Consider the following 16,182-nt stretch of genomic DNA (forward strand, 5'->3'; position numbering starts at 1 on the left):
CTGGTTTCATTTTGGTTTATTCCCCGAAAGAATCAATTTGAAGTCTAAGCGATTAAGCCTCGGCGAGTGCGTAGGTCATGAGGGCCAGGATTCCGGCGTTGCCCAGCGTGGCCACGTGGGCGCCGAAGCCCTCGACGAGGCGATCGGCCAGGGCGGCTCCATAGCGGGCCACGAAGGCGGTGGCCGCCACGCCGAAGTACAGATGGTTGCCGTCCTTGAGCGCCAGGTACAGGGTGGAGCCGATGTTGCCCAGCAGGGCGAGGTCCTTCAGCGTCTCCGTGGAGCTGTCCCAGTCGTCGCCCATCTTGCCGATCATGTCGTAGAACAGCGGGATGAGGGACAGGCCGTGCACCAGCGCCACTCCCGATTGATCGGATACCAGGTAGAACTCGATGTTCGCCAGCGGCAGCGGGATGACCTCCAGTATGCTGGCCGAGATCAGGAAGGTGCGCCCGCACTCGTCCGGCTCCTCCGTGTAGGAGTGCACCAGGCCCAGCAGGCCGTGGACCAGGCTGAACGAGGCCGCCATGTAGCCGTACGGATGGTCCGCCGGCGTCAGCGAGTACATCGCGTAGAGGCAGGCCGAGATCAGCAGCAGATTGACTAGAGCCCCAACCACGTGCATTGTGCAGCTTTTGCTATTTTCCTTGGTTTTCTCGAATTTATCACTTAAATATCACGATCCGAAAAATCACTTATTTCGTCCGAACGCTAACACTAGGAATTTTGAATGTTTCTAGCTGGAGAGTGAAGTGCGGAATGACCGAGACCCAGGGGGGGGCCTATCGATAAGGTTTTGAGTGGCATGTCGGGGCACACTTTATAAAAATGTATAATAAAATTTAAAATACTATATAATATTTGTTCTGAAGAATTCGTTGTTTCCATGAAATTAAAGTATTTATCAAACGAAAAAGGTTGGATCTGAAGAACTCGTGTTGAAGCAAATACATCTTATTTCATATCGAATAGGTACTGTGATAGTTGAGAATCACAATTCTTTTGCCCTACAGCTCTTAATTTCTATTAATTTTTGGTCTCCATCTATAAGGTTTCAAGTAACTTGTCATAGACCTTTTAAATTTAAAAACAAAATTTTTTAATTTTTTTAAATATAACTAAGGTTGTTTTGTGGTTCTAAAGAATTTGCGTTGGAGCAAATGCATGTTCTTTGAGATACAATCGTTTCTTTGACATGTTAGTATTAATTTTACGAAATAAGTCGGATCTGAAGAATTCGCGATCCCATAGTTTCGGTGAAAATATAGAACCAGCGAAGAAAAAGAGATGGTTCTACGATTTTACTTCTAATTTATTTTTATAAGATATCACTAGGACTTAAAGGACCTCCATCAATAGAGTTTTGAGTATGTTGTCATACCCACTATATCATTTTTTGTAATTATAACTTATCATTTTTATTCGGCTCTGAAGAATTCGCGATTCATAAGTAATATTTTACCAATAGAAGTGCTCTTTCAAGAGTTTATAAACAACATTTTGAGTTCCCTAGCCTTTTCCTTCTATAATTTTTCATAATTTCCTGAATTCGTGAACCAAAGAGCCCCAGCCACGTAGGGTATTCCCCGGCACACCACCAGCCACATCCGGAGTGCGGAGCCGAGGGCAGCTCATCTCCAAAGTGGTTAACGTGGGCCTCCCCAGTGCCGAATCGAGCCAGAGATTTCGCCCAAGGAGGGCAGCCTGGAGGGGTCAGAGGGCGAGAGAGGGCACAAGGACATCGATCATAACACCTGAACGCAGTTCATGAATAATAACCCACCCTTGGCTTAATTCTGAACCCAATCCCGAGCGCCTTCTTCGGGATTCCATTGCTTCAATAAAACTGCAAAGTGCCAATTACAAAAATAACAAGTTAGCCCCACAAAACTTATGTTGGCTTCCCAGTGTTTCTTTGTTTTCGGTTATATTTTTTTTCCCCCCTTCTCGGTTTCCTCTGTTTTTGTTTGCCCCGATGCATTATTAAGTTTATACCAAGAAATTGGCAGTGTGCTGTGTATATATATATAGATAGATGTGTGTGTGTGTGTGGCATTTAGCTGGCAAGGACATTTTCATGGTTTTCCGACAGCAGAGGCAACTTTTTCGTAGCACACTTTTGCCGGCGCATTGATTGGCCCCGGGCTTTGGTCGAACTGGCAGCAGGAGTCAACTAGCAGCTAACTTGATCCATCTGCAGGCCTGCAGCCAGAGTGCAGTTCAGGATGCGGAGGGCAGGATTCGGGCATGGTCAACTCGAATTGACTGCAGCTGGGGCCGCAGCACGAGGAACTTTTGCCATCGCACCCCAGAAACAAAGCCCCAAGTACGAGTGCCAACTTGCATTCTGGAGGACGGGGTCCTCCAAGTATCCGGGGGTCGGGATTAGGCGGTGCAAGGGGCGGGGGAAAAATATTGAACGGGGGCCGGCGGGAGGTCAAGCTGTGGCATGACCAACGAAAATAATATGAAATAAATTCCAATGGAGCAGCCGGAGAATGAGAAGTTGAGTGGGCTCGAGCCGGGGTCAATTGGGTATTGGCAGGGGGCTGGGGATTGGGACTGGGCACTGGGCACTGGGATTGGCCAGGATGAGTGGCCAGACTGGGTGGCAGGCCGGGTCGGGTTAGGCTTAAAGGGCGCCCTGCGAAGGGGCCGGCGAACAACAAATCCGCACAAATTGAATAAGAACTCAATCTTGGCTACTGTGCGAACAACTCTCCTTTGGCAAGGAGCCGTGACCAGGGCGGAATGATAAGAACACAGGCACACGCCCAAGATGCGGAAAAACATAAAGTGCTGGAGGAGTGGCAGAAGCAAAGGGGATACCACTTTCCCGACTGAAGGATACTTTTCAACTCAGTACACTGGCCGGGAAAATGGGGCCGATAATGTCAATAAAATAAAAAAAAACGGGTGTGAAGGAAATTCTTTTGCCTTGAGGTGTATGTTCCATGTCACATTAGTGGATTAAATATATTTTTTGATTTTATTCTGGATGTATAATAAAACAATTTAAAAACATAATGAAATCCACTGATTTTACCTATGATTTTCAAGGATAAATACTACAATAAGCTAATTACAAATTCGTATTAGTTATTACAAATATTATAAAAATATTCGAATAAATAATATATTTGATACCATCTTAATTACATCTAACATTGAATTGCATGATCTAATTTAAAAATATTTAAATAAAGGAATAAAATGTAAGATAATACGATGAGATAAAAAATATAATAATGGTAAGAAAGTCATATTAACCTGCAAAATGTAACCTTATAAAATCGAAGAAAATCCTTAGATTTGTTTAAATGGTTAAATTTTAATACTGATATATTTACAAATAAATAATATATATCAAGATATATTTGCACTTATATCTTATAAAAAAACAGTACAGGAAATCAAAGAGATATTCTAGTAATTGCAAATTGATTTAATTAACTAATTATTATATTTTTGCGAAATATGCATACTATATCATTAGTATTTTGTCACCTCCCCAGACAGAGATACCCAAAAAGTGCCCTTGATGGGTACGAAAAGGAATTGAATTGAAATTCCTTGGCAATTGTTTGTGTATCATTATGGTCATCATCAGTGCCCACGACTGGGACTGTGTGTCGGTTGCTCTCTTTGTTTGTGCCCGATGTTATTATTATGGCTATCGATGCAGCAAGGCCCGATGAATGGGCCCGGCTTTAAAGTCGGTCTTACTTGGTACCGCGGGCACGTAGCCATAACCTAACTCAAGATATGGCGGCTTTAAGCACGCGTTCCTGGGGGCTTCCGGAGGTCCGCGTTCGGGATTGAATGGCATAACCCCCACCCCATCGATTGATTTAGCTTCTTGCCGGGTGTTCGGCGTTTGGCACTCGGCTTTGTCGGCCTGTCGACGCACGCGGCACTATTAATTATCATGTTAAAATGTAATTAATTAAAGATGTCGTCAACGTGCGTTTGCACATAACTTTCAATGAAAAGTTAATAAATTACATAGTGCCGAAAACGAAATTACAAACGCCATCAACGAGCCACGACAGCCGCAGCTACAAAAACAAGAAGGAGTGCCATGGTCGACGGCCTCGACTGTGAGATACCCGTTCCCCAGGTAAAGGCAGTGCGAGGGAGATGGGGATATGCATGCAGCAGATAGGCTGTTTCCAAGGTGGCACACTTTATTCGCCCATAACTTTTTAATGAATGGTTCGATTTCCACAATTTTTGGAATGTAGATGGGTATTTATAATCAGAACAAAGTACCATTTAAACCTTTTATAAAAGCCCCAGGAATCTAATAAGAAATATAGGGTCGGTTACTCCTAGCTGTTACATACTTTCCGAGGAGTCCAGTATACCCCTTCAATCTACGAGTAACAGGTAAAAAAAACCCCGCCAACAATGATAACAAATCAAACGAAAATGTTTAACCTGCCCCACTGACGTCCATTGACGGTAGTATCTGTTTATCTGTATATCTGAATTCCCGCTTGCCTATGGGGGACGGGGGAGAGGCAAAAGCCACAGCAAAACAAATTAATAAATACATAATAAATATGCGTAATAATAATGACTAAAGAAAAATCAGAAACAATAAATATTATTTGAGTAGTGTCGCCCCGGTTTTGTTGGCCCACAAAAACCGAAGGAGGATGGCGCCCCTGACATGTCATAAACGTTTATAAATGTTCATGTGCGTAAATAAAATCGTAACAATATTAAAACTGATGCGTTGTCGCTGTATTAAATAGATGTCTGCGGGGCCCTAGAGGGTCGGAAAAGCGGAAAAGCGGAGAAGCGGGTTATGTGGAAAGCGGAAAGCGCGCTTTAAAATAATTTATCGCGTGCAATATTCACACACATGCTCAATACGTGCGCGAGTCCTCAAGTGCGTGACGCCCTCATCCGCTTGGAATTTCCCCCAGCCCACCACCGCCCCGTTTTCCATACCATTTTCCCAGCCCCGGTTCCACCCTCCCGTTTTCCATGATCTTTGGCCCCGAGTCAAGGCGAACATTTGTAAGCAAGTCAGGCAATCGCTTGCCCAATTAAGTGCGATGGAGCACCGGCCGAACAGCGAAACATGGAAACATCAGAGCCCCAGAACAACACACAACACACAACACACAACCCCTGAGCGGACTCATAAATGTTATCACAATGGCTAATTCGACAAAGTCAAAACACTCGGCACGCCGCCAGAAATCCCGAAATACACAAAAACGGGGAACACGCCTCCCCTCTTCGCAGCTCAATTAAAAGCGGCGAGCACATAAAAAGCTCCTTAAACTCGCAAACATTCACTTTGATTCGAAAGCGTCCTTAAAGAGCGGTTGCGCGGGGTTCCAAATAATCACAGCGTTTAGGTCGTAAGACAGACATTATCCATTTGGCCTATTAGACCTTTATTTTTATATGATATAGTGTTTTACAACACATATTTTATATGATAAGATAGAATAATATGAAGTTAAATAAAATAAATAAATAAATCATTTTTTATTTTCAATAAAAATGAAACTTTAATATAGAGTGTAACTGCTTGTCATACGGTGCATAAAAGTATGCAGTAAATAATGAATTTATTCTATTGGTAAGGTGATATATATAGTTGCATACTTTTAGACATATAAAATAACATTTATAAGTGAGTTGGAAATCCTACTAATTTCTGTGTCTGAATGAAAACCTTTTAAATGATTTCATATCCAATCGACCTTCATTACATGTTTAAGTTTATTCCTGAGCAACGGATGGTAAGGGTTTTTGGTATGATTTAGCACCACAGAACACATATTCGCATTTATCTTGTCTGCGCACTTTGCCTCCTGAACACTTTTCCTGTTTTCAGCTTTTGTTGTTGCCGATTTTCATTTTGATTCAGTAAAAATCAAATGGAGAGTTACAAACCCTTTTTAAAGAACTAAAAATTATTGGTAAGTGTATGTTTATCTATGCAACATTAATGTTAAGAGTTGAAAAGGCTTTGAATTTTAATCATAATATAATCTATTAATATCAGACATACGTGAATAGGAATATTAATATGAATGAATACCTAATAGAGTGCTATCCTAAGAAAATTAATTATTCATATGGTTTTTGTGATTTGGTATTAAATTATCAACTATAGTTGGTACTTATATTAAATAAGTAGCATATTTTAATAAAGTTTGGGGAACTATGGTTAAAACTTACATTTCTTTCTATATAATACATAATTGACTTCATTTAAATATGAGCCATTGTAGTACTACACTTACATTATTATTTTGTCTATAAGAAATATTCTTAAATTAAGTAGGGATGGAGCACACTTAACAACTATAATTTTAAGTTCAGGTAAATAAAACCAAATATATAAATACTAAAATGAATAATGGATTGTTCTAATATTAAAATAAAGTATGGATTATACTATTTATCATACTTTATTTTTCCGTGGATGAATAAATCTAAAGAAAATAAAGAATAAATCTTAATATGAGCTTAGGAAATTGGAGTTCATTTTAAGTGATAAGCGGGTAATAAAATACTAGGTAATCATTTTTTTTCCGTGCAGGATCGAGTGAAATAGCGACTTCTAGGGGTGGTGGAGAATACTGCGATGCGTGGCCGTTTATCAAATGCTTCGGAATGTTGCGTGATGTGCTCCAGACGCGTCGCGTTTATCTCTGACCCCTTTCTCCGGCCACCGCCCCCTTCGGCGCCCACTTTCACCGCCACCGCCTCGCTTCTGCGGCGGAGAAAAAGCGCAAATCAGCCACAATTGCCGCTGACAGACGCAAGCATCCTGCTTTGGCTTTTGTGTGCGTCTTGTCACAGGACGACGGCGTGTGTGTGAGAGCCTCGCTTTGTGACTGCCTTCAAATCGTCCTGTTTCACTCCTCCTGCCTGTGTGTGTGCTCGGCTTTGACATTATTTGTGCTGCAAGCTGACAGATTTTCGTTACGGCAGCATTAAATTGAATTTTGACATTTCTTTGCATGCATATCGAAGCAGGCGACCACCACTTGGCCCCCTTGGAAAATCCAACCAGCTCTGCCACCCCCCGGGTGCATTGCGGGCTGGAAAATGTTGGGAAAAGCCAAAAATACCTCGGCAACAATTGATAGTCGGAAGAACAAATATTTCTATAAGACTCCTAAGCTTATTGAAAAAATATGCTCAGATTAAGGGCTTACAAAAAAATGCTAAGTGCCGTAAACCAACTTTGTTAACGAAAATAAAACCACTCAGTAACGAAAGTTGCTTAATTTTTTAGGGATTAATCGATTTATGTATCGATTTTTGTTAAGCGGTGCTGTCAAACTGTTATAACTTGTCTGCTTTAAAGATTCTTTTACAACACTGCAAGCATTTTATTCAAAATACATTACGTTCTCCATGGATATTAAAAAGTATTTATTTGTATTTTTTTGATTAAGAAAAGCCAATATAATTTATTGTACAAAATATAAATATACCTTACAAATATCACAAGTCCCTATTAATTCTTAAAAATTAAGGTTTATTTTCATCCCAAAGGTACATATATACCAGATAATATATATCTTTGTAAATTTCAAATTATACAAAATGGTAAAAAGGATTAGATGGTTTTCTAAACTATTTTTTAATTTACAAATTAAATTAATAGAAATTTGGTAATTTAAAAAGTCAAATATTTAATTTAAAATATTAATTAATAGAAATAGAAAAAAAAGTATATTTTCCAATTTGCAATTAAACTAAAGGCTTCTAAACTAAAGGTATTCTGAACATATTCTAAAAACCACAGTGAACTAAAAATATTTTCGATATGAAAAAAATCGTCATGCATGCAGATGACCAAGCGAAATGGGAAAGTAATTTCGGAACTCTACTTTGGGACTCGCAGGCGGGTCAGACTGTTCGGTGGCCACCTTAAAAATTAATTTCTCACGTTTCACGTACAATTTGTATGGCCGGAAGCGTTTTCAATCCGCTGCGGTGGTGCGGGCGTCGTTTGCCCAGCACCTCCACCTCCACTCCCATCCTCCCATCCGCCCGCCTCCGAAAAGCAGTTCGCTAATGAAGGTTTCATATTGCTCTCGGATCTGATGTGGCTGTGGATGCCGCTGCCTGTTGTTACTGCCTGTTGTGGCACGGCATTATAAGGGCGCCCAAATCGCCGCACGTAGCAGCAGCTCAACTTCTCCGTCTCTCCCTTTAACGGCACTGCAGGCCAGACTCCAGACTCCGGACTTTGGACTACGGACTTTTGGACAACGGTCTCTGGCCTCCGGAACACTTACACGGACCTGCCAGGGGCAACGGCAGAACATCTTCGTGGGGGTACGTCAAGGGGTCATTTGTAAAGTTTTCTTGTAGCTGGAACACTTGTTGCCAGCATTGTAGTCATACTTCTGTATTCCCCAGTTAGGATTAGTTGTTTTAAGATATAAGATAAGATTTTACTAAAGAAAACAATTCAAGTTTCTACCTTTCAAAGGTATACCTTCCTTTTAGAATGCATACCTTCTTGTAAGAAAGCATACCTTCTTTTAGGAAGGTATTCCTTATTTTTAGAAGGTAGTTTTAAGATCAGAGGTTTTAAATGATGGAACGTTTATTCAATCTTCATAAATAGGTAAACCCTAATTATTTAAATATATATTTAAACTTTTTGCACCTGACAACCCTAAAATTTTAAAAATATCCGGCTTGTGGGACCAAAAATTACTGAGAATCTGAGAGCTCCACAAAGCAGCATCCATTCGACTGGGTCTCGAACTCGGACTTAATCTCTGAACCCTGCGGAGGAGAGGGGTTTCTTGACCCCCCAGAGTCCCCCTGCCCTCCGCCCCTGACACACGCACACACACACACACACTTGTTTCGTATTTGGAGCGTGTAAAGTGATTTTTGTGCTGGTGTTGTTGTTTCTCGAATGCTGGTCCTGCTGCCGTTTGCTTTGGTTTCGTTCGGTTATTATTAGCTTCCACTGGGCTTCGTGTTCTTGGGATTCCCCCAGTCTGCCCACCATTCAATTCCATGCCATGGCATACCATCTCGTACCATCCCGTAGCATACTATACCATTCCATTCCGTTGGCGTGTGTGTTTGTCCAAATTGCACAGGATTATGGGTCTTAATTTTATGATTGCTTCTTTAATCAGCCTCCGTAACTGCACGCCAATTACGTCCTGCTCCGTGCTAATTGTTTCTGTTTCTGTTTCTGTTTCTATTTCTGCTGCTATTTCTGCTGGCGTTTTTCTGCTTTCTGTGTCTGGTCGAGGCCTTCCTTGGGTCTTCGTTCCCACTCCTATGTACCATCTCCACTCCCGGCCCGCCCCTCTTTTCCGTGGGGATATGTGCCTTGTAATCGATGTGTGTTATTTGCGATTAGTCGAGCACCAAATGAGTTGGACGAAAACGAAGACGGGATCGAGAACCGCACATCACGTTTTTCGCCTTCAATGGAAGCCAGTGAGCTCACCTCCTCGGATTTGTCTTACATGGGCGATTGGGAGGTCGAGATGTTTAGAATTAATTAGGGTTAAACCTAACAATAGCATGTGTATGTTTTGAAAATCTCTTTTAAATCTCATTTAAGGTGTCCAAAAGTATGCAGCAATATTTTTAAACTCTTAAATTCATCGAAATCTTTCTGGAAGATGATTATCAATTATTCTAGGCTCTTCAAAATTTTAAAGAGATTACAATACCCCAGTGTTATATATATTTTTTGTTTTATTTTCACAGAAACAAAATTGTAAAATTAAAATTTTAGCATTTGAGCAGCCTACCTCCCCGTATTAATTTTTAATAGTGGATGAAACTGTTGCGGCATCTTGAACATCGTGCAGAACATGGACATCCCACAGCCTGTGTTGAATCAATGATACACCCCTTTTTTCCCACCCCTGATTAGCCACAACCAACTACATACTAGTGGTTAGTGCTTACAGCCTTTCTAAATCGACAGTGGAATGGAAAGTGTATTGATCAATCAAAATAAGAGCATTTATAAAACTTGTTTGAATATAAGGTGTCTAAAAGTATGCAGTTTCGGAATAAGCCCATTGGACTTTAATTAAACATTTTTACTGCAACTTTTAGATACCTTTATAAAAAATATTCAAATTCTATTGATTTTTGTCTTATCCTCCATTTAATGGAGTCTTTGTGGGTATTTTTTTTTATTTAAATTTAATGTTTGTGTGCTGTGTGTTTAAATTTTTATTTAGCTTAAACTTCTTCACACTTTCATACTAGTTTTTTTTAATATTTCTTTCAACATTTTTTCCCCGATGAAAACATGATCAAGGAAGTCTACGAAAAGTCATGAAAGTAACCCCACTTCCTCTTCGCCCGGTTATGCTTTAGTTTATGACCTACGTTTGATGTCCACTGTGCCTCATCAGGATGACAACTGTATTCCTGTTCACCTCGCCTCGATTTCGCCGAACAACAGGCCAATAAAATGTTTTACATTCTCCCAGGCCGCAATAATTTCGCCCGGTGCTCCGGGCTGCGGAATGGCTACGGAAAACGAAAGGATTCGGGGAGTCCTTGGGGCGACAGCCGCCAGTCAAAACTCCGCAAAAAACTCCTCACAAAGTGAAACTTGTGTCACAGGCCCTTTTATCGAAGCCCCTGCTACGGCGGGCGAAGCCAAGTGAGAGCGGAAGAAAAGCCAAAATGGGCCCCGGTTAATCTGATTATCCTTGAGGGCACAGGACATGCGAATGATGCACGGCAACAAAAATTACAAGCATTTTTTTTTAAATATTTTCCTAGTTTGTAAATATTTTTAAGTGTTTACAAAGTGGATACTTTCTGCTTATTAGACATTTTTAAGGGCGATTTTCTCGAGTGCCAGTTAAATTAACTGCAAGTTTAAAGGCTACTTTTAATTTAACTTAAGAATGGAAAAACGGCATCTACTATTATTTTAAGAAAAGGTATACAACTACAAAGTGGTTACTATTTTATGTTTGTTATAAAATATTAAGGACCGTTTTCTCATCCCCCTGTTAAATTAAAAGTAGGTTGTTGGATCTTTTAATCTACATTTAGTTTGACATGCGAATGAGAAAACCCCATACATTGTTTTCATAATTAGCGGACCTTTCTAGTTTTTTAATATATTATTAATAATTCATGATTGGCAGTGACCAAGACTAATGTAGATTTATTTGCCGTGCGACTCACCCAAAGATACATGTTGCCCTTTGAGGTCCTGCGTCCCGAATCTAACCTCAACTAATTATAACTTTGATGCAGTTCGTCCAAAACCTTTGAAGCCCTTACGCGTGTTTCGCGCATTTCGCGTTTTCCGTTTCGCCGTCAGTTCCGCAGCGACGGCAGCCAAGGACAACGTCGCTGGAAAAGGTCCTCGAAGGGGGCGGTGGGTGGTGGGTGGAGCGGTATTGGCAGTGGCAGGGGGTGTGGCAGTGGCAGTGGCAGGACCGCCGCCTCACCAGCTGACCTGGCAGCGGCTCGAGAGGCGAGCGCTTTTAGGCGCTTTTCCTGGCAAAATCATGTGCAGCCAAAGGCTTCGAGAGTCATTAAGTTTATTAAGTGGGCGAGCAGATAACCCAAATGAGTGCATGCCAAATGAAAGCCAACGCAATTTGCACTCATATCGCCCCCAACCCCCACGGTTTTTGTGCACTGAGAAAAACCTGTGTAGGATATAAGGTTATATTTAAATAATTGCATTTTTAAATTACCAAAATAGGAAACAAAAATGTTATGTCAAAAATATTTATTTGTTTGGGATAATTTAAATAATTAAATATAAAAATAAAATTTAATAAGAAGATTTTCTGTGTGGGATCATTTAAATAATTAAATATTTTTATTTTATAAAAAGATTTTCTGTGTGGGATCATTTAAAAAGTACAAGAAAATAATAAAATAATTTGAAAATGAAAAGGTTTTACTTTTTGACATTAAAAAATGTAAAAAAAATTATGCTTTGCCAAGGATTATATTTGAGCATAAATATTTTTAAAGATGTTATATTTTTTAAGCTCCTTTTTAATAATATTTATTTTCCGTATCTGCTTTATACTGAAAGATCATATACATATGTAAATTTAAAATAAAATTCGTAATATGTGTAAAAAATATAATTTTTAATAAAAAATGATTTGATAGAAATATAGGCAACATTTTTCCCAGTGTCCTTATTCAAATAGCTCATGCTCGGGGAAAAGTTTCCCCAAGAGCCCGAAAGTGGGGTCAGAAGCGGGAGAAGGGAGGAACGGGGAGAAGCGAAGGAGATAACAAACAAATTGCCAGTGCAATTGCAAACTTGAGATTATCGCCCGCCTTCGGTGGCCGCATTACTCGTACTTAACTTTACTTAACTCCACTTTGGCTTACTTAACTTTGCATTGAAGTGCCGGGGAAGCAGGAGGCATTGCGAAACGCAATGGCCTGCTTATCGCAGCGGCTGATGCAAAAATAACTTCCATTGTTGCCCAAGAAACTTTTAATGGCTATAAGATGAGCGCCGACGCCGGTGACCGCAATTAATCTCAAAACGTTTTCGCCCCAGGGCAAGATTGAATCTGCGCGCCCACTCGATTGGCGAATTTCGATAACGATAAGCGATCAATGCGCCCAAGGCTGACTGATATGGCACTTACCCTACTAAGGTACCGTTCACACTGCCTAAATATGCAATTTATTTAATAAAAAAAAAAAACTTTTTACTTCTCTATAAGTTTATTTCAAGCATACTTAAGTTTGCTTTATATCAATATAGCTTGAGGTCAGGTAAAATGCTCTTGACTTAATTTTAATATTATAACACTTTGCCTTCTAATGGGAAACATCTAATTATGTAATAAATGAACTTGTTTTAAACCATTTTCTTTGTGATTCTGACATCTCAAACATTGAACTACAACTAAATTATTAAAACCAGCAATTTTATACCTTTTTTGTCTAGTAAACTATATGACTATATTTAATAACAAATTTTTTATGGATATTTTTCAATTTTAAAATTTGTATATAAGTTTTTTAACTAATGTTTAGCTATTTTAGTAAAAAAAAATAATAATTATAATAATTTATGATTTTGAAGGACACACAGCATCTCTAACTGCAATCGATCACCGATAGGCAATAACATATTGCCACAGTTAAGCCCGATAACCGATAGGACCAGACACATAAATAAATATCGAACTCCAGCACGTGGAAATAAATATTGCTGAATAACAACGCAATTTGCCAGGAAAAAGGAGCCGCACCAGAGCCAATCCCAACATGGAGGTAGAGAACATCAAGGCGGACGCATTCGAGCCGGTGAAGCGGGCGCCCAAGCGCGGGGCCACCGGCGGTGGCCAGCAGGACGTGGAGATGCAGGTGGACGAGGCCACCGGCATCGAGGGCCAGGTGCTGGGCTCCCTGCGAGCCTCAGCGCCGCCCAAGGCCAAGCGGGCCAGGAGCGAGCTGCGCAAGGTGTCGGTGCCGCCGCACAGGTACTCCTCGCTGAAGGAGCACTGGATGAAGATCTTCACGCCCGTGGTGGAGCACATGAAGCTGCAGATCCGCTTCAACATGAAGGCGCGCCAGGTGGAGCTGCGCGTCGGCCCCGAGACGCCGGACATTGCCAACCTGCAGCGCGGCGCGGACTTTGTGCGCGCCTTCCTCTGCGGCTTCGAGGTGGACGATGCCCTGGCCCTGCTCCGACTCGAAGACCTCTTCGTCGAGTCGTTCGAGATCAAGGACGTGAAGACGCTGCGCGGTGACCACCAGTCGCGTGCCATTGGTCGGCTCGCCGGCAAGGGTGGACGCACCAAGTTCACCATCGAGAACGTGACCAAGACCCGCATCGTGCTAGCCGACAGCAAGATCCACATCCTCGGCAGCTACCAGAACATCCAGCTGGCTCGGCGGGCGGTCTGCAACCTCATCCTGGGTTCGCCGCCAAGCAAGGTGTACGGCAACCTGCGGGCCGTCGCCTCGCGCCTCTCGGAGCGCATGTGATCGGGGTGGACTGGGAGTTGACACAGAGGTGGAGATGGAGAGGTAGTCGCATCATTTTTTTTAGCATTAGCAATAAATAATAAATATAACATGTATTCATACACATTTACAATATACACACATAAACACGGGAATGACTGGTTAACTAGAGCTTGGTCAGGATGAGCAGCAGCAGCATGAAGAAGGTGACCGCGGCCAGGACCAGGATGACGCACATCTTGCGGTTCTTGCGCTGATACATCTCGGCCTTGTGCAGCTGGCGCAGTCCCTCCGAGACGCGCGTCTGCGTCTGCTCCACATTGTAGTCGATGCGATCCAGCACGGTGCCCTGCTCCTGGACCATGTGGCCCAGGTCCTTGAAGATGTCGTTCAGGTCGTAGATGGACTTGACGATCTTGGTCACCTCCTGCTCGCGGTGCTGCGCCACCCTGGAGTTCTCCTCCTCGAAGAGCAGCAGCTGCTGCTGGGTCATCCGGCTGGCCGGCGGCCTCTGGAAGTGATCATCGATGGCCTGGTCGTCGTCCTCGAACAGATAGCTGTTGCCATTGCTGGCCTTGCCCTCTGCCGGCGGCTGCAGGAAGTTGTCGAAGGAGTCGACGAAGTTCTCGACGCCCTGGTCGCCCAGCTCGACGTTGGTGAAGACATCGCCGGCGCCGCCGCCGTCGTCGAAGTACTTCTGCGAGCGCTCCTCGCGGGAGTTGAGCTGCAGCAGGTAGGCATTCTGGCTGGCCCGGAACTTCACCGTCAGCTCCTGCAGCTGGAGCAGGGCGCAGTGCACCGCGTTGGCTGTGAGGCACTGCTCCACCTTGCTGCCCACGCCGATGCTGGAGCGCACGCACTGGATGTGCCGGTGCGTGGAGGTGATCAGCTTGGAGACGATCTGGCTGAGCACCTCGATGTCGCACTCGTCGTCCCGCTGGTCATCGAAGGCGGGTCGCAGCAGGTGGCGGGCGTGCAGCGAGCCCAGTTCGTCCAGCTTCGGCTTGATTCTGCAGATGTGAGGGATGAGTGAAATCTGCTATGCAATTTGGACCACCGATTACCCACTTGGACATGGTGTACTGCGCCTCCTCGAACTTGTCCAGCCAGGCGGGCGGTGTGCCGTAGTCGTCCTGCAGCTCCAGCCCCTCCTCCGCCTCCCGCACCGAGTGCTTCAGCAGGCGCTCCGCATCACTGCCCCTCTGCGAGGCCAATCCCCAGGAAAACATATGCTTAATCAGAGACCTACTTTGACCCCAGATTGTGGACTTACCCGGTCGTCGTAGTGGCTCCGGTTCTTGGACGCATTGTTGCGCATGATGACGAACACCTCCGTCAGGTTGCGGGACGTCATCCTGGCTGTGTGCACCCGACTTCTGGAGGAGATCAATAATTTGGAAATTTCCGATTGGAATTTTGTTTCTATTGGGATTTGATTTGGCTCAGCTGTTCAGTGTGCCCGCCGCTGGTCCCGCCGGAAATACCTTGTGTGTGGTCACTCTAACATATTTGTTCGAATTTATTTTTAAGGTGCGAATTTAAAAAATTAACGATTCAAATTAGCTGGCGATTTCAGATTTTAGTGAAAAACATAATTTTTCTATCAGGATTTTTTGGGATTTCGATTTTGGCGAAAAATACTCCTTTTTTGGTGGATTTTTGATCATAGCTTGGCCAAATCAAGGCGTACAGCGAAAAGAGCGACTGTTTTGAGCAGCTGGCGACCTCTGCTAACGATTTTTTATTATTTAAAGAAAATTTAATTTTTGAAAATTTTTTTTAAGGGGGTCTATCAGGATTTTTTGAGATTTTGATTTTGGCGAAAAATACTCCTTTTTCGGTGGATTTTTGATCGTAGCTTGGCCAAATCAGGGCGTACAGCGAAAAGAAAGACTGTATTGGGCAGCTTGCTTATAATCCTATCGAGCTCAATAAATTCAAAGAACATTTATTTTTTCTATTTTTATTTTATTTTTTTGCAAAAAATCTGAAAAGGAAAAAATTTGCAGGTTTGAATTCCAATGGTTTGGAAATTAAACAACGAGCTCAACGAGGTATGACACTCCTCAAGTGGACGCTTAATGTCTGTTTAGCAGCCAAAAACCGAATGTTAAGGGCGAATACAGCGCTCTAAAAAGCGAAATTAATCATCAAGCTTCTTTACTTTTAAAAATAGGTCTTTAAATGGCAGACAGCCAGAGTTCACTCGCTAAGCAGTGA

The 16,182-nt window shown here is 42.5% G+C and overlaps 3 protein-coding genes across 3 annotated transcripts; 1 reads left to right on the forward strand and 2 right to left on the reverse strand.

Annotated features, from left to right (window-relative positions):
• LOC108025670 (uncharacterized) lies at positions 1-785 on the reverse strand. The gene has a single exon (XM_017096208.3). The coding sequence runs from the start codon at positions 623-625 to the stop codon at positions 53-55; it is 573 nt and encodes a 190-aa protein (XP_016951697.1). The 5' UTR covers positions 626-785; the 3' UTR covers positions 1-52.
• Positions 786-13,143: 12,358 nt separating this feature from the next.
• On the forward strand, positions 13,144-14,117 carry LOC108025914 (RNA-binding protein pno1). Its single transcript, XM_017096599.3, has one exon. The coding sequence runs from the start codon at positions 13,261-13,263 to the stop codon at positions 13,981-13,983; it is 723 nt and encodes a 240-aa protein (XP_016952088.1). The 5' UTR covers positions 13,144-13,260; the 3' UTR covers positions 13,984-14,117.
• Positions 14,061-15,427, reverse strand: LOC108025913 (syntaxin-16). Its single transcript, XM_017096598.3, has 3 exons — positions 15,236-15,427; positions 15,031-15,164; positions 14,061-14,972 (listed from the first exon to the last, which is right to left on the reverse strand). Exons 1-3 carry the CDS (start codon positions 15,314-15,316, stop codon positions 14,129-14,131), a joined length of 1,059 nt encoding a protein of 352 aa, XP_016952087.1. The 5' UTR covers positions 15,317-15,427; the 3' UTR covers positions 14,061-14,128.
• Positions 15,428-16,182: the final 755 nt, after the last annotated feature.

Source organism: Drosophila biarmipes, chromosome X (assembly GCF_025231255.1).
Source record: "Drosophila biarmipes strain raj3 chromosome X, RU_DBia_V1.1, whole genome shotgun sequence".
NCBI classification, from domain to species: Eukaryota; Metazoa; Arthropoda; class Insecta; order Diptera; family Drosophilidae; genus Drosophila; species Drosophila biarmipes.